This window comes from Schistocerca cancellata, chromosome 5 (genome assembly GCF_023864275.1).
Source record: "Schistocerca cancellata isolate TAMUIC-IGC-003103 chromosome 5, iqSchCanc2.1, whole genome shotgun sequence".
Taxonomy (NCBI): Eukaryota; Metazoa; Arthropoda; class Insecta; order Orthoptera; family Acrididae; genus Schistocerca; species Schistocerca cancellata.
Genome location: NC_064630.1, coordinates 65,309,246 through 65,328,527, shown reverse-complemented (window position 1 = coordinate 65,328,527; position 19,282 = coordinate 65,309,246). Strand labels below are relative to the sequence as shown.

General features: G+C 44.1%; 1 protein-coding gene across 1 annotated transcript in view; it reads right to left on the bottom strand.

Moving 5' to 3' along the window:
• Positions 1 to 19,282, bottom strand: part of LOC126187669 (cactin) — a 180,483-nt gene that overhangs the window by 99,382 nt on the left and 61,819 nt on the right. Inside the window, exon 5 of the mRNA XM_049928901.1 lies at positions 2,851 to 2,984. Coding sequence (XP_049784858.1) covers positions 2,851 to 2,984 — 134 coding nt within the window. The remainder of the gene's footprint in view (positions 1 to 2,850; positions 2,985 to 19,282) is intronic.

Genomic DNA, 19,282 nt, shown 5'->3' with positions numbered 1-19,282 from the left:
AGGCCAGATCAGTCAATCATCCAGACTGTTGTCCCTGCAACTACGGAAAAGGCTGCTGCCCCTCTTCAGGAACCACACATTTGTCTGGCCTCTCAACAGATACCTCTCCGTTGTGGTTGCACCTATGGTACGGCTATCTGTATTGTTGAGGCATGCAAGCCTCCCCACCAACGGCAAGGTCCATGGTTCATGGGGGGAGGAGTATTGGATAAGGCAGTCAATAATCTTGTGCTTTGTTTTTCCAGTCTATGTTATGTGGCTAGTGGATAATAAAGTGAAATAATATTAATCTGTACTATTCTTATTTCAAAGACAAATTTTCCTTTTTTTTTTTTTTTTTTAAATTGAGAAACTTTAATATTTGAACAGTGTTCGTATTAGGCACAGGGTCAGATTTATTTAGTGAAAAAGCATGTTCTCTCTGTACAACTCCCATACTTGAGTTCCATGGCTGCAAATCTAATAAACTAAAATATGTATAAGGAGCTTTAGAAGTTGAACACTCTGTGGCAGAACACACTATTGAGTGCAACATGCTTGACTTCAATGGCAGCTTCACAACCTGTGCCATCTGGATCCTCCTCCCAGGTTTTCTGTACTACATAAATGGGACTTATCCTTGCAACACATCTTTTACTCCCTTAATCCTCCTGGCTTTAATCTTTGTTAAACCACTGTACTACAGTCTCTACCCAACACCCCCTACAAATTCACACCCCAATGTAATCTACATGGTCCAAACCTCACCAGCTCTGGAACCGTTGTGCCACATGCCTGGCCCATGCACCTAATACACCTCTCTCCTGCATTGCTAGCCTGTACACCTGCCCCACTCTGAGCCACTGGTTACCCGTCCCCAAACCCTTCTCCTGCCTGTTTCCAAACAGCATTCTTGCACTGTGCATCCAGCTGGAGCAGCTGTGTGTGTGTGTGTGTGTGTGTGTGTGTGTGTGTGTGTGTGTGTGTGTATGTGTGTGTGTGTGTGTGTGTGTAGAGAGAGAGAGAGAGGGAGAGAGAGAGAGTTTTATTCACGTGACACAATGGGTTCTAAAGAAAATCTCTCTGAGTGTTAGGCTGCAGTATGTCTGAAAACAATGGATCTGCTAACCAGGGCTTCCCATTCCTGTACAATCATATCTGCAATTTATAATACATGATATACAGCAGCATTATCATAATAACTTCAGTATACAGGGTGTTACAAAAAGGTAGAGTCAAACTTTCAGGAAACATTCCTCACACACAAAGAAACAAAATATGTTACGTGGACATGTGTCCGGAAACACTTACTTTCCATGTTAGACCTCATTTTATTACTTCTCTTCAAAACACATTAATCATGGAATGGAAACACACAGCAACAGAACGTACCAGTGTGACTTCAAACACTTTGTTACAGGAAATGTTCAAAATGTCCTCCGTTAGCGAGAATACATGCATCCACTCTCCGTCGCATGGAATCCCTGATGCGCTGATGCAGCCCTGGAGAATGGCGTATTGTATCACAGCCGTCCACAATACGAGCATGAAGAGTCTCAACATTTGGTACTGGGGTTGGGTAGACAAGAGCTTTCAAATGCCTCCATAAATGAAAGTCAAGAGGATTGAGGTCAGGAGAGCGTAAAGGCCATGGAATTAGTCCGTCTCTACCAATCCATCGGTCACCGAATCTGTTGTTGAGAAGTGTACGAACACTTCGACTGAAATGTGCAGGAGCTCCATCGTGCATGAACCACATGTTGTGTCGTACTTGTAAAGGCACATGTTCTAGCAGCACAGGTACAGTATCCCGTATGAAATCATGGCGGTGAATCGAGGAAGTACAGTACATTTTGACAAAACTAAAATGAGCTCTAACATGGAAATTAAGCGTTTCCGGACACATGTCCACATAACATCTTTTCTTTATTTGTGTGTGAGGAATGTTTCCTGAAAGTTTGGCCGTACCTTTTTGTAACACCCTGTATAACAAGAGGAGGAGACTGGTAGCTTTGCAGAGCATATAGGAGGGAATGTTTTTAATTAATATCAATCACTAAATCAATTTTTTCCCAAAACTTCATGAATGTATTATTATGTTACCAGATGAAGCTCACCATGTAATGTTAGCTACGTACAGTAAATAGTGGCACAAGACCAATGACAAATTAATCAACAAAGCTCCATAGCTGACTTCTCCTTCCTCTAACATTTAACAATGGTCCTTCTCTTTTTGATTTCTTATGTATCATTATGTGTCATTCTAAAAATATTATGAAAAGAACAGTTCCTATTCACCATATAGTGGAGATGCTGAATCACAGATAGGCACAACAAAAAGACTGTTACAAAATAAGCTTTCGGTCATCCAGGCCTTTGTCACACACACACACACACACACACACACACACACACGACAGCAGTCTACGGCAGCTGAAGCCTTTATTTTATGATAGTCTTTTTGTTGTGCCCATCTGCAACTCAGCATCTCTGGATTTTCCATTGTTTATATGTCATTCTGTCATATTCATTTCCAATGAGTGCTTTTTGTAGTTGGATATTTCTTTGTGTTTATGCCTTATAAAGCTATTATATATATATTTCTTAGCATAAAAACCTATGTGACTTAATCTCATCCTACATATATTCTCAACTGAACCTCTCCACTCTATTTCTTTCTGGTCAATGATTGTTATTGTTATCCTTTATGGTCCAATAATGATATCCACAAAACCATTCTTATTTTACGTGTTCATGACTTACAGGACATGAAATTATAAATCAAAAAGATGTACAACAGTTTACAATATTCTAAAATTTTACTTTGGAGATTATTTTCAGAATACTAAAAATACCTTGAAGAACACTGACCTTTATATCTTCAATGAGATCTTCAAGATCCTTTATGGTCAGGCCATTTAAATACGTGTATGGTTCATGCATTTCAACAGCATCCACTTCCTCTTCAGCACTGATATATTTTGCCAAAAGGTCAATAGGCTTTGCTACAAATAGAGAGAAATCATGTAACATTATTTCTACTTTCTGCATATTACAAAACAAACGTGTAAGGAAAACGTGTATACATAAAAATATTTTGCCAAAAGGTCAATAGGCTTTGCTACAAAGAGAGGGAAATAATGGAACATAATTTCTATTTTCTGCATATTACAACACAAACGAATGAGGAAAATGTATATACATAAAAATGTACTAATGTATAAGCAATGCCATTGTATGGACAGACAAACCCTAACCACATAAAAGTGCAGAGCAGCGGAAGCAGCATGTCACACGTTAATGTGATTTTTGAGTAGTTCACACCATGACCAGTAGAAGAAATAACCATTTAAGAATGAACAGAAACTAGCACTAACACAAATGCAGGTGTGAATACTGCTGATATCCATATACATAAAACAGTCTGTGGCAGAAACATAATAGACTATGAACAAAACAAGTCCAATTATCCATTTGTTCACTTTATTGTCCTACAAGAGGTGTGAAAGTGAAGAAAAGCTGGAGGGAAAATATGCAAAAATACAGACCAGGCAAGCAGTTGGCAAAGGCTGAGATGAACAAAAATCACTCTTACTGTTATTCATCAACTGAAAGCTACTGCAATGTATACATTGCGGGAAATTCTGCTTCACATACCAGATATATGAACAGTACCTCAAGTATACTGTCTTCTCTCCATGAAATACATGAGCTGTCACTACTTATCAACTTCAGTGTGAGTAAGAAGTCGATGGTAGGTCCAGCGGCCCTATACAGTCGAGGCAGGGACCAGGAAGAAATCAGGGTACTATATTCACCCCTTTATGAACTAGTTTGACGTGGTGTCTCCCACTGATTCTGAAACAGAACCAGTGCAAAATACGTCACCTGTTGTGAAGTCTGCCACGTCCCACGTCAAGGGAAAAAGTGTGAAAAAAGGTAGCGGTCCGTTACTTGTCATCAGCTTGGATGTACAGCAAATAATGGAAGCCCTAATACAATGGCAGCAAGGGATCAGAAGGATCACCTTGTGCACTCAGTATGTTTGCCTGGAGTCCTCTTTTAATATGTTGAAGAGGTATCCAACAAGAATATAAAGTATTGTTGGTCTCATGCAGCTATTTACTCTCAATGTCCACTATCTCTTTGATGCTCTTTTGTTTTTCAGAGCTCACACTGGTATTTTGTGAAATGTAAATTCTCCTAGTTTTTTCAGATTGATGTGGAGGCCGGCGAGATCTTAATAAACTGAGTGACGGAAGACTAATCCTCGTTTAAACTGAAATCTCTGGTCCTGTTTATTGGGTTTTCTATTATATTTATTTTAACAGACTTCTTAATTAAGCTGTCCCAGAAACTCGAAAGAACACCCAGAAGCACACTATGAATCAGACATGCTCAAAAATCTTGAGACATCACTATTTCAGCAGAGCTCACAATATGCAGCATTGTTCCCAGAACTAATTGTGGTCCCCTTGCTGTGAGTTGAGTAGAAGTCTTGATGCAGAATCTTTGAAGGTTCTGTGACAGGCTAGTCTACAACTTTCTAGACCTCTAGAGTGCTTCCAAAGCAGTCATGTCATTTTGTAGTGAGGTGATGTAGCTGTGAGCTCTCTTATAGCCCTCAACCCACTATAGACATGAAGAAGCCCACATGGTATAATTAGTGGAACTAAGTAGCGGATCCACAGCTTCAAGAAAATACAAGGTGACTGTCAAGATCGAATAATCACATCAGCTGTGGGAAAAATGTGTATGAAAGATTTAAGAAGACATAAGAAAAAGGTGATGATTAATAAATTCATACATATTTTTTGATATAGTACCAGATCTAAAGTGCATTTCAGTAAAGATTTTGTACCTGATGATTATTAAAAGGTATTAAACAAAGAAATTAATAGCGAACTAAGAAATGTTCTTATAGGGATTTAGAAAGCTGGTTTCACCACACGTATAGAAAGTAGACTTACTAAGAGCCATATCTGCAGGTAATCTAAATTTAAGCTTCTGAGGTAAATCTAAAATGAGGTATTCTATATTAGAAAGTTTGTCTACTTCTATAACTATTTTATCTAATTGTTTCATCTTCTCCCCTTTAGACTGAAGTGTAGTGATGCTATTGTACATCCCATGTAATTTATCTACTTTAGTTTTACGTGTTGTCATACTGTCAGACATGTCATATAATTTTTTACTATTTTGAGACAATTTATCTAATTTTTCTCATAGAGTTTTGCTATTAGTTTTAAGTATTGTCATATATTTTTATGGATTCTTCCATTACTGCTCAGTAAAACAGTTCCGTATTTGAGGTTGAGTAACAAGTACACTGTTTTTGTTCTAAAATCAGGAGGACAAAAACAGTGTACCTGTCGTTCAACCTTAAAATGTTGTCATATTGTTAGACAGTCTGTCTGAGTTGTGTAATTGTCTTAATTTCTCTAATACTTTTGCTAAAATACTAGTACTCATACTTTGAGCAGTATTTGACATACAGTATAATTAACAGTTACTTTGTTCAATAGTACTTCCCTACACAAATGAAGATATTTACACCATCACACAATTGTTCAATAGCACTTCCCTACACAAATGAAGATATTTACACCATCACACAATCTCAGTATAAAGCATTTTGATAAGCAGTTACAAGTCAGAAGCAGTAACTGCACTCCTAGGCTTCAAAACAGCACTCCAAAATCTTCTGTTTTGTCCCCTTTATATGCTGAGAAATTGCTGAAGTATGTAAATAATTCTGGTTGTTGATTGGGTTGCTATGGTCAGCTGATTTTCTTTGTTTTGAATGTTTTTATAATTCACACTTACACAGTTTTCATTAAGTCTATAAAGAACATTTTCTTGAATATGAGACTTATATTAGACAACACTACAGTGTGTGTTTGTCTGTAACTTCTTCATTGTTTATCTCAGTTGCTATAGGAAATGTCATATATTTTCCTGCTATTTCATTAAATCTCTTCTTATTTTCTGTGAACACACTTATATTTTAGTGACTTCCATCCGTGTCCTTCACTTAGGGCACCAGATGAAGTGATACAATGTGGGATTCCCTTGTTAAGGGGTGTAAATACGGAGTGACAATTATTGAACTATATGAAATAAAATCATCATAACTTCTGAAGGGTTTGTGTTAGGATGTTCAAACTGTACAGTTGACCATGGAGCAGGATGGGAATTAATATGCGCATGCATGGTTTGGTTTAGCTACAAAGCCCACTTTTATTTGGATGGGTTCGTCAATAAACAAAATTGGCATATTTGGGGGACTGAGAATCTGAATTTCAAGATTGAGAAGTGTCTTCACCCTGAATGAATGATTGAGTGGTGTGGTGTGGTGTGGTGTGGTGTGGTGTGGTGTGGTGTGGTGTGGTGTGGTGTGGTGTGTAGTGTCCAGTCACAGAATAATCGGTGCGATTTTCCTTGATGGCACGGTACATGGAGATCATGGAAGATGATTTCATCCCCATTATCCAAAGCGACCCTGATTTTGACAATATGTGATTCATGCAAGATGACAAGATGTGATTCATGCAAGATGAAGCTCGATTCCATCAGCAGGAGAGTATTTGATGTCCTAGAGGAGCACTTTGAGGACCACATTCTGGCACTGGGGTACCCAGAGGCCACTGGCATGGGCCTCAATTGGCTGCCATATTCCCCAGATCTGAACACACGTGACTCCTTTTTGTGGGGCTATATTAAAGACAAGGTGTACAATACAAGGTGTACTGTAATAACTCCAAAACCATTGCTAAGCTGAAGACAGCCGTTCAGGAGGTCATCAACAGTATCAATGTTCCGACACTTCAGCGTATCATGCAGAATTTTGCTCTTTGTGTGTGCCACATCATTGCCAATGATGGCAGGCATATCGAACATGTCATAACTTAAATCTGAATATCTGTAGTGATGTTTACATGTCGAATAAAGTGTGTACATGCTGTAGTTTGTAACTAATTTCCATTTCTTTTTTCATATAGTTCAGTAATTGTCACCCTGTAAGTTCTCACTTCTCAATTGGTCTGTTGCCCCGATGGTGTTCATAATAAAAGTTAACTTATTCGATCTTGACAGTCACCTTGTATTTTCTTGAAGCTGTGGATCCGCTACTGAGTTCCACTAATTATACCATGTGGGCTTCTTCATGTCTATAGTGGGTTGAGGGCTATAAGAGAGCTCACAGCTACATCACCTCACTACAAAATGACATGACTGCTTTGGAAGCACTCTAGAGGTCTAGAAAGTTGTAGACTAGCCTGTCACAGAACCTTCAAAGATTCTGCATCAAGACTTCTACTCAACTCACAGCAAGTGGAATTCGAAAATTTGATTATAATGACCACTTGCTTTTTTACCTGATTTTTAAAAGCAAGCAGTTTACAACCGTGTTAATAATCTTAAATGCAACAAAATGTCGAATTCAGAAACAACACATAGGTTCTGAATGAACAAATCCTCAATGATAAGCATATGAAAGCAAACAGCTAGGATAAAATATGTTAATAATGTAAGCCATATGGCATTACGAAGTGCATAAGGACAGTAGAACAAAGAAGGGCTAAAGAAACAAAGGTTTGTAATAGCTGGGTAAAGTCAGTATGGTATGGAGAAACGTGACCAGAAAAAGTTATAAGGATAAGGGGATTAGGGTGCGCAGAGAATTTCAAGGATTTGAGATTTATCTAGATGTGAGAGAGTAAAGAACAGCTGGACCTGTAGAAAGGGGATGTTGTAATCCATGATAGGGTGCATCTGTGGAAGGAATTGTGGGTGAGTGAAAGGGTACGTGAATCCAGAGGAAGGGATGCAACAGGACAAATAGATTCCATGGGTTGTCTTTCACATCAAACAAATTCTTTGTTAAACAAATAACTACTAGCAAGTTGAACCAAGTACGTTAAGAAGCAATGAGCTTAGAAACAAGACTCTTTATACTTAACAAGACTCTATACTTTAAACAAGTTAGTGTGAATACATGCAAAATACTTTTTAAAAAATGGAAAGACAATGTATAAGGCTTAACCCTGATGAACTGAACTGTCAGTGAGTAAAAATGACTGAGCTCAGAAACATGCACATGAAGTTTGTTCTTATGAGAGTTTAAGATGAAGAACAATAGTCTTTTGACGAAACACATTAATTATGTAAGGTGAGTTTCACATCATCTTATGTCTAAGTGAGGAAATCTGAAGTGTAACACGAGATTCTTCAGAATAACAAATTCCAGTTTTATCCTCCTAGGCTGATTAAACATGCGTGTAAAAAAAACTGTATTTTAGGTAGTTTGTAGGCAGCAAACATGCAATTGTGCACACTTTATGTTGAAATGTGCAGAAGCGATGAGAAAAGCATGGGCATATGACACTGGCAAAGAGCAATGATGAGCGAGCATCTCCGCCTGTTGTGAAGGGGTCACTTACGCTTTGGCATCACGATTTATCAGTGTTTTGGATGGCAAAGAGAAAGGAGCTCTGGCTACAATGTCAACAGCCATGAAAACAATTCAAATTTCACACCTGACATATAACTTGACCCAATGTAATCTCTGAGGGTGATAAAGATTCACTACATTCATGTTGCTTGAGGTAATGTGACGTCTGTTCACGCAATTGTGCAGTGATTTTACTTTAGCAACAAAATAGAGAAGAGTTCTTTCAAAGGCAGTTACATTGTTTCGTAGTGAGTTGACATAATTGTAAGCTCTCTTACAGCCCTTGACTCTCTGCAGACGGCAAAGAAGTCCACATGATATAGTTAGTGGAACTGAGTGGCAGGTCCACAGCTTCAAGAAAATACAAGATGATTCTCAGGACTGAATACAACAACTGTTATTATGAACAGCATGGCGGTGAGTGATTAACTGGGAAGTGGGAAACTAGCTACAGGCCATAACAAGGGAATCCCACATTGTACCACGTCAGTGCTACGCAGCCATGATGTTCTTGAAATGCCTTCGGAATAATATCTATGTCATCCACATAACAAAGTCATTTTGTCCATTTAAGGTGTCAAAGCAGGTTGTCCATCATACATTTGAAGATTGCTGGAGCATTACACAGTCTCAAAGGGATAACTAGCCCCTCTGTACATCCACAGTTTCAAAAAATTTTGTTCCTTTCAAGCAGTCTAGAGTGTATCAATGTGCGGCAATGGGTAGACATCTTTTTTTGTAAGTTCGTTCTCTCATTGGTAGTCGATACAGAAATGGCATGTGCTATCTTTCTGCTTCATAAGGGTTGTAGAAGATGACCAAGGATGCCCCAAAGATTGAATCTTGCCATCCTGTAGCATCTTCTCCACTTCCGCTACGTTATTTGTACCTCAGCTGGCAACACCCTATACGAGTGCTAGCTAACTGGTGGATGATACCCATTGTTGGTAACAGTGTTTTACCATGGGTTCCTTGGCTAGTCTTTTCTCCACTGCAGATTTGAAATCATCTGAAAGTCGGCACTGAATGGCTAACACTTGCTGACTTTGTTGCCTGGTCAGGTCAGATCCTATTTGACAGTTACATAGTAGCATCCTCTCCAGCATTGTCTAATTGGAACCATGGTGGTATGGAAGTTATGAAGCACCCGGGGTCTTTACCTAACAAAGTCATGTCATAACCACACCGAAATCCAAATCTGAAACCAAGGTGAAACTTCCTGACAGATTAAAACAGTATGCCGGACCGAGACTTGAACTCAGGCCTTACATAGGCGAGTGCTCTGCCAACTGAGTTACCCAAGCACCATTCATGACCCACCTTCATAGCTTCAATTCTGCCAGTACCTCGTCTCCTACCTTCCAAACTTCACAGACGCTCTTCAGTGAACCTAGCAGAACTAGCATTCCTGGAAGAAAGGATACTGCGGAGACATGGCTTAGCCACAGCTTGGGGGATGTTTCCAGAACGAGATTTTCACTCTGCAGTGGAGTGTGCACTGATATGAAACTTCCTGGCAGACTAAAACTGTGTGCCGGACCAAGACTTGAACTGGGGACCTTTGCCGTTCACGGGCAACTGCTCTACCAACTGAGCTACCCAAGCACGACTCACACCCTGTCCTCACAGTTTCAATTCTGTCAGTACCTCATCTCCTACCTCCCAAACTTCACAGAAGCTCTTCTGCAAAGAGCATTTTCTGATCATGTCTGTTAACCTGCTTGTGTATTCATATAATTCATTGGTTAGTCTCTTCATCCATACACCATCTGCTGTTTTTCTGTTCATTATATGTTGGATGTCTTCTTTGATCCTCCTATTCTGTATATTTTGTGTTCGCTGTTCTTTCTTTCCATGTATTGTGTTTTCTTATACAATATCCGTAGACCTGTTTTTGCAGGGACTTCATGTAACTATTCCAGTGCTTCTTGTAATTCTTTTCTACTGTTTCTGAGTATTGCCAGGTCACCTACAAATGTCAGGCATTTTATTATCATCTTGTCTGCATACATTCGTCCTAACTTAATTCCTTTTATGTTTTCTTTCCATTGTTTGATAATTTTGTCCTTGTCTAACCCCTGCATGTATCTCGAATGGATCTGAGATTTCCCCCTTAAATATTATTTTGCATGTGGTGACTGTAAGTGTCTGTTGTATAAGAATCCTAATATTTCTTTCTATTCCAAATAGTTCTAACGTGTCAAAGAGAATATGCCTGTTTCTGGAGTACTTCTTAAAGTACATGAATGTGACTATAATGTTGTTCATCTGTCTGACCTTCAGGAGCATTTGCAAGTTCCAAATCTGTTCAGTACAGGATCTTCCTTTTCTGAAGCCTGCTTCGTATTCACCTACATTTTTATGAGATTTTTTTTTTTTTTTTTTTTTTGGTTGGGTTTAAGGGCGCTCAACTGCTGAGGTCATTAGCGCCCAGTCACTGTTGTTAGAGCACATGGAATCTGGTAAAACTCAAGGGGATGGAGGGGACACCAGAAGGACCCAACAAAGATGCAGACAAAATAAGTAAAAAGATTAAATGTCTTTGGACAAGCCAGTTAAAGTTATAAAACGCAGAATACGAGCAGCTGCTCGAGCGTCATCAGCTAAAACATCCGGTAAAGTAGATGGCAGGGACAGGACAACACGAAATTGACTAAAACGGGGACACGACAATAAAACATGGCGCACTGTTAATGCCTGACCACAAGGGCACTGCGGGGCTGGGTCACCGGAGAGCAGGTAGCGGTGGCTAAACCGGCAATGCCCAATCCGCAACCTGGTCAGAAGGACCTCCTCGCGCCGAGATGGTCGGGAGGATGTTGTCCAAGCAGTTGGTAGCGGTTTTACTGCCCGGAGCTTGTTTCCTTGGAGGGATGACCAAGCATCCCACCACAACGACACAAGCCTCTTACAGACATCCCCACGAACGTCGGATGACGGGACACAATGGGAGGCTGGCCGAGGCAGGAGGACTGCAGCCTTGGCTGCAGCATCTGCAGCCTCATTCCCAGGCACTCCCACATGTCCGGGAACCCACAGAAAGCTGACAGAACCACCGTTATCAGCGAAAGAATGGAGGGACTGCTGTATCCGTTGAATCAAGGGATGGACCGGATAGGGAGCTCCAAGGCTCTGAAGAGCACTGAGTGAGTCAGAGCAGAGTACATATGATGAATGGTGGTGGCGGCGGGCATACTGAACGGCCTGATGGAGAGCAAAAAGCTCGGCCGTAAAGCTGGAACATTGGTCGAGGAGCCGGTATTTAAATGTGGCGGCCCCGACGACAAAGGCACAGCCGACACCATCGTCAGTTTTGGAGCCATCGGTGTAAATAAAGGTGTGACCGGCAAGTCGAGCACGAAGTTCGGCAAACCGTGAGCAATACATTGCAGCCGGAGTACCATCCTTCGGGAGTGAGCTGAGGTCGAGATAAATATGAACCGGAGCCTGGAGCCAAGGTGGTGTCGGGCTCTCACCCTCTCTGAAGGTGGTAGGGAGGGCAAAATCCAATTGTCGAAGCAGGCGACGGAAGCGGACTCCGGGGGGCAGCAGGGCAGACACATACAACCCGTACTGACGGTCGAGAGAATCGGTGAAGAAGGACTGGTAAGAGGGGTGGTCGGGCATAGACGACAGCCGGCAGGCATACCGACACAGCAGTACGTCACGCCGGTAGGTCAACGGTAACTCGGCAGCTTCAGCATAAAGACTCTCGACAGGACTAGTGTAGAAGGCTCCGGTCGCAAGACGTATCCCCCGATGGTGGATGGAGTTGAGCCGGCGTAAGAGGGACGGCCGAGCGGACGAGTAGACGAAGCTCCCATAATCCAGCTTCGATCGGACTATGGACTGATACAAGCGAAGCAGGACAGTGCGATCCGCTCCCCAAGATGAACCGCTAAGAACTCTGAGGACATTAAGGGAACGTGTACAACGGGCTGCCAAATAAGAGACATGTGGAGACCAACACAGTTTCCTGTCCAACGTGAGCCCTAGAAACTTAGTTGTGTCCACGAATGGGAGAACAACGGGACCGAGATGTAAGGATGGCGGAAGGAACGCTTTATATCGCCAAAAGTTGATACAAACCGTCTTTTCTTCAGAGAACCGGAAGCCATTTGCCACGCTCCATGAGTAGAGGCTGTCTAGACAACGCTGAAGGCAGCGCTCCAGGAGGCATGTTCTCTGGGCACTGCAGTAGATCGTGAAGTCATCGACAAAGAGAGAGCCTGAGACATTAGGTGGAATGCAATCCATAATTGGATTGATCGCGATGGCAAAAAGGGCTACGCTCAAGACGGAGCCCTGAGGCACTCCGTTCTCCTGGAGGAAGACGTCGGACAATACGGAGCCCACACGTACCCTAAACTTTCGATCCGTTAAAAAGGAATCAATAAAAAGGGGCAGGCGACCGCGTAGGCCCCACCTGTGCATAGTGCGGAGGATACCTCCTCTCCAACAGGTGTCATAAGCCTTCTCCAAGTCGAAGAACACGGCTACCGTTTGGCGCCTTCGCAAAAAGTTGTTCATGATGAATGTCGACAAGGTCACGAGGTGGTCAACAGCGGAGCGGCGGCGACGAAAGCCGCATTGGACATTAGTAAGTAGCCGTCGAGATTCAAGAATCCAGACTAACCGAGCATTAACCATGCGCTCCATCACCTTACAGACACAGCTTGTAAGAGAAATGGGGCGGTAACTAGAAGGAAGGTGTCTATCCTTCCCGGGTTTGGGTATAGGAACAACAACGGCGTCACACCAACGCATGGGGACTTGACCTTCGGTCCAGACGCGATTGTAGGTACGGAGAAGGAAGCCTCTGCCCGCCGGAGAAAGGTGTGCCAGCATCTGAACGTGAATGTCATCCGGCCCCGGAGCAGAGGACCGGGACAGTGCAAGCGCACGTTCGAGTTCCCGCATAGTAAAGGGGGCATTATAGGTTTCCAGATTCAGCGAGTGGAAGGAAGGTCGCCGAGCCTCTTCTGCCTCTTTCCTGGGAAGGAAGGCAGGATGGTAATGGGCGGAGCTTGAAACCTCCTCGAAAAAGCGGCCAAAGGCGTTGGAGACAGCCACCGGATCGACAAGGACCGCATTACCTGAGGTCAGGCCAGGTACCGAGGAGTGGGCCTTAATGCCCGACAGCCGGCGCAGGCTACCCCAGACGACAGAAGAGGGGGTAAAACTGTTAAAGGAGCTGGTGAAAGAGGCCCAACAAGCTTTTTTGCTGTCTTTGATGACTCTACGGCATTGCGCTCGGAGTCGTTTGTATTCAATACAATTCGCCAACGTAGGATGGCGGCGAAAGGTGCGTAAAGCACGTCGTCGAGCACGGATAGCGTCCCTACAAGCCTCGTTCCACCAGGGGACGGAAACGCGACGTGAAGAAGTAGTACGAGGAATGGAACGTTCGGCAGCATGGATGATAACAGCCGTGAGGTATTCGACCTGACTGTCACAACTGGGAAAATCGTGGTCCGGAAAGGTCGCCAGGGATGTGTAAAGTCCCCAGTCAGCTTTCAGTATGTTCCAGCTCAAAGGACGTGGGGATGGGGTGTGGTGCAGGAGACGAACGACACAGGGGAAGTGGTCGCTCGAATAGGTGTCAGAAAGGACATACCACTCGAACCGACGGGCAAGAGTGGTAGAACATATCGAGAGGTCCAAGTGGGAGTAGGTATGAGTGGAGTCCGAGAGGAAAGTCGGGGCGCCGGTATTGAGGCAGACAAGATTGAGATGGTTGAAGACATCTGCCAAGAGTGAGCCTCTTGGACAGGATGCAGGAGAGCCCCAAAGGGGATGATAGGCATTGAAGTCGCCAAACAATAAAAACGGCGGGGGAAGCTGAACGATCAGGTGCATCATGTCAGCCCGACTAACAGCAGACGACGGTGGAGTGTAGATGGTACAAACTGAAAAAGTAAAAGCAGAAAGAGTAATGCGGACAGCTATTGCTTGGAGTGGGGTGGTCAATGGGATGGGATGGTAATAGACGTCGTCCCGAATGAGCAACATGACCCCACCATGAGCTGGGACACCGTCCACAGGGGTGAGGTCATACCGCTCCGAGGTATAGTGGGTAAAGGCAATACGGTCAGTCGGGCGCAACTTGGTTTCCTGGAGTCCAAGGACGAGCGGACAGTGCAGGCGGAGGAGCAGTTGTAATTCCTCCCGATGAGATTGAATACCTCTTATGTTCCAATGAAACAACGCCATCGCTAGTCAAAAAGTTGGGGGAACGAGACGGGGGAAGAGCTGGTCACCTCGACGGCCGCGGAGGGCCAGGTTGCGAGGGAACAACGCTACAACTGACGGGAGGCGGATCCGGTTCCATCGACTGGTCGCCAGCTGCGGCCGCTGTCCCTGGTTGTGTAGGAAGGGCAGCATCATTTGCCGACGAAAGGCCAGCTGAGCGCCTGGCAGCAGAGCGTCCCGGCGAAACGGAGGACGGCCGGGAGCGGCGACTCATGGATGGAGCGTCAGTCGAAACGCGCCGGGGTGGAGAGGGGGATAGAGATTTCTTCTTGGAGGCCTTCTTGGAAGGCCGAGGAGGCACAGAGATGGTGGGCTGGACCCGAAGAAGGTCCTCACGCGCGGGGTCCGTTTTGGAACGCCGGACCTCGGAAGCCGGGGTCCGGAACGTTTCCCCGATGGACGCCTGAGAAGAGGATCGCTTCTCAGGTGGCGTGTGGGGAGGAGGAGGAGGAAGGGTGGCCCCTTGGGCAGAGGGGGTGGGGGCCACGGGGGAGGAGGATTTGGAAGGGAGGGATTTGGGAGGCGGAGGCAGAGCCCCCTGATGGGTGGAGGAGGCGGAGGGGGGACAGGAGAGGGGTGAGGATACCGCGGAAGGAGTGGACACAACTGAGGCAAATGAAGTGGTCAATGGCACGGGATGGAGGCGGTCGTACTTCTTCCTGGCCTCAGAATAAGACAGCCGATCCATAGTTTTGATTTCTTGTATCTTCTTCTCCTTCTGATATGCGGGGCAGTCTGAGGATCTAGGCGAGTGGACGCCAGGACAATTAACGCACCGAGGTGGTGGGGTGCATGTATGTTCCTCACGAAGAGGACGTCCACAATCGCCACAGAGGGGCTCAGCCTCACACCGTGACGACATGTGCCCAAAGCGCAAACACCTAAAACAGCGCATAGGAGGCGGAACGTAGGGTCGCACGTCACACCGGTAGCACATTACCTTTACCTTCTCCGGGAGAACGTCCCCCTCGAAGGCGAGGATAAAGGCCCCAGTGTCAATGCGACGGTCTTTGGGGCCGCGCTGGACTCGCCGGACGAAATGCACGCCTCGGCGCTCCAGGTTGGCCCTGAGCTCCTCATCAGATTGTAGCAGGAGGTCACGATGAAAAATAACCCCCTGCGTCCTATTGAGTGCCAGATGTGGGACAATGGAGACTGGGATGTCCCCTAGGCGGTTGCACGCCTGGAGTGCCGCCGACTGTGTGGCGGACGTGGTCTTGATAAGAACGGACCCTGAACGCATCTTGCTGAGAGCCTCGATTTCCCCGAAGATGTCCTCAATGTGCTGAACAAAGAACATGGGCTTGGAGGTGGCGAATGTCCCCCCATCGGTTCGAGAACAGACCAAATAGCGGGAGAAGTACTTCGCTCCAAGCCGGCGGGCCTGTCCCTCCTCCCATGGAGTGGCCAAGGGGGAAGGGGCAGGAGAACCAGAACTAGAAACGGTACCTTTTCTTTTGAAAGACTCGGCCGCAGAGCGACCCGATACGTGGTGACGTTTCATCTGCGAAACGTCCGCCCCGATACCACCCACTCCGACCAGGGGCTCTCCCCACGGGCGCCACCCAGCCGCAGCAAGGGCCACCTGGCAGGATGACCATTGCCGGGAGTCCTGATGCCCCAAGGAGACGGGCATCTACTCCTTGGCCGACGTGGGGAGGGTGCAGCTCAGGTATCGGCAGTACGATCCCTGTGTTGTCAGGGGGCTACAACCTAGAGGGTACATGACGACCCCACCACAACGGGCTGGCTACCGTGCTGGATTTCTGGTGCCATGGAAAGTCCATCATGATCGCTGGTGCAGATGGAGACGCACTATGGGCGTAACTGGGACAACCCAAAAGGCGTTTAGGCCCAATTTGAGTAATAGTGGGTATGGTTACAACGCCGGTGCAATGCTGAGTGCCAAGGTCTGAGTGCACTTAGGACCAGTGGTACACCACGTAAGGTGTCCTTCCCCAAAAGGCTCGTACTTCTGTAGAAATTTAGAAAAATGGAGGTCAAACCCCAAGGGGGACCAACACATGGAAGGCCGAAACGGTTGAAACTCCTTTTAGTCGCCTCGTACGACAGGCAGGAATACCTCGGGCCTATTCTTACCCCGGACCCGCAGGGGGGATTTATGAGATTGTGGTTCTAGTCTGTTAAGTAATGCCTTGGAGAGAATGTCGTAGATGACCAGTGATAATAAGATACCTCTGTAGTTACTAGGGTCTGTCTTGTCACCCTTTTTGTGAAGTGGGCGAATCAACGTACACTTCCATCCGTATGGAATTTTCTCTGTATTCCATATTTCTGTAAGAATTTCATGGATTTTTCTCTATGATGCTTTGGTCTTTTGAGTTTCCAGATCTCAGAGATAATACCGTCCTCCCCTGAGTCTCTGTTGTTCTTTAGTTGTTTTATAATCTCTTCTAATGCTGTGGCTTTGAATCTGGGTTTGGTATGTTTTCGTGAAGTGTAATTTTTCTTTGGGATTCTCGCAGTTGAGGAGTTTATCAAAATAAAATGGTTCAAATGGCTCTGAGCACTATGGGACTTAACATCTGAGGTCATCAGTCCCCTAGAACTTAGAACTACTTAAACCTAACTAACCTAAAGACATCACACACATCCATGCCCGAGGCAGGATTCGAACCTGCGACCGTAGCGGTCGCGCGGATCCAGACTGAAGCGCCTAGAACCGCTCGGCCACTTCGGCCAGCTATCAAAAGAATTTTTAAGAATTTTGCAGTTTTCTTATGTAACTGTTTCCAGAGATCCATCTGTTCTTTTCAAGCAAATATTTGAAGGCTGATAACCATTTATATTTTCCCCGAAAATTCTGTAGAATTTTCTTGTGTCATTTCTCTTGAAGTCTTCCTCAATTTAATTTAGTCTATTTCTGTCATATGTCCTTTCCACTCTTCTAATATCTTCTGAGGGTTGTTTCTGGACTTTGTGAAACTCTTGCCATATCTCTTTCATTCTGTTACTGCTGAACTTCTTCCAGACCTGCATTCTACGTTCAATGGCCTGATCACAAGTTGTGTTCCACAATCTATGTTTTTGTTTCCTAGGAAGATGAACCCAATGCACTACATTCTAAAATGTCTTCACAAGGGCTGTCCAATTTTCTGTTGAAATTCGACTAATTTCTTCAATAATTTTGTCTTTGTTTATCTTCAAGTGTTCTGGGTCTGGTCTTATAATTTTTTTCTGTTTCTTGGGACTGGCCTAATTTTTACTTTTAGGACATAATCCTTTGTATGTTTTCACATTCAGAATTTTGCTTGTATTTCTGCTTGTTATGGCTATATGATCTACATGAAATTCTTCCCATATGTTTTTGGGCATTTTCCATGTTGTGAGTTTTCATTTTGGCTTCTGAAATTGCATCGACATAATTTTTAAGTTAAAATTTTGACATTAAAGTATGAGTTGTTCCCCATTCTTGTTGGTACATTTGTGTGCTGTGTAAGGGCATGTGATTTGTTTGTTCTACTTCTCCTTGCCTAGTAGTGGACTGAAGACTCCTAATACGATTTGTACAGAATGTTTCTGATACTGCATTGAAATCTACGGTGTTGTATATGACTGATTTGTGAACCACAAATCCTGTACCAAAAATTGTCTTCTGACAGCAGGTTTTCCTTCGCATAACCTGTAGTTTTCTGTGTTGTGTTTTTTGTCTGTGAAATGTGTGTTTCTTGTATTGCATGGATTTTGATGTGAAATTTTTCCAGAACATCTGTAAGCTGTTTGAGTTTGCCTATCTTGACCAGCGCATTTGTGCTCAGCGTGCCAATATAGTGTTTGTGAAGATGTTTTGGGAAGCTCTGACTCTTCTCCTTCTCATGATGTTCCTGGTACCCGAGACTCCACTGACCAGGAAAGTCCAGTGTATTTACTGGGACCAGGGACAGTGGATATTTTTCTTGTTGTTCCACCATGACTTTTTTCAAGTTGAAAGTGGTTGTGGTGATCTCTGGTGGAGATTGCAAATTTTAAAGACTTGATTGTTGAGGTCAAGACATATTTGTAGCAGCCACCCCTACTTAGTGAACAGATGCTGACCACTAGCCACTGGATGCCAGAACAGACACAAATAGATTTAGGCCTAAATGAGTATTTGGGTACTTCGTTTCCCCAGTACCATCCACATCTGGGAGGCTCTCCCCTATCTGCCATCTGGGAAGGCACTTGATGGGGGATCTAACAACAAATCTTTTCTAATTTATTTATATAAAAATTTCTGCTATTAGGAGCTGATCATCAAAATAATCCAACTTCCAATTTTAACTCAGAGTTAGAAGCTAACACAGCCAAATAAATTAACATTAATAATTTACGTCAACTCTAATAGTAATGGAAAAGGAAAAAACTTGCCAACTTTCAGACAGAATTATCTACAGGCAGTGCTCAACAAAGACTGACACTGATCCTTTGCCCCCCATAGATGTCTGGTACTCCATTTAAATGCTTACATGATCTTTTTCAAAGTACTCCCCTCCTACTTGAAAGCACTTTTTATAGTGTCTCTGCCAGTCCTAAAACACATGATGCAGGTCATCTTCGTCAAGATTTTGAGAATTGCCTCACTTTTCTTGAGCACTCTTC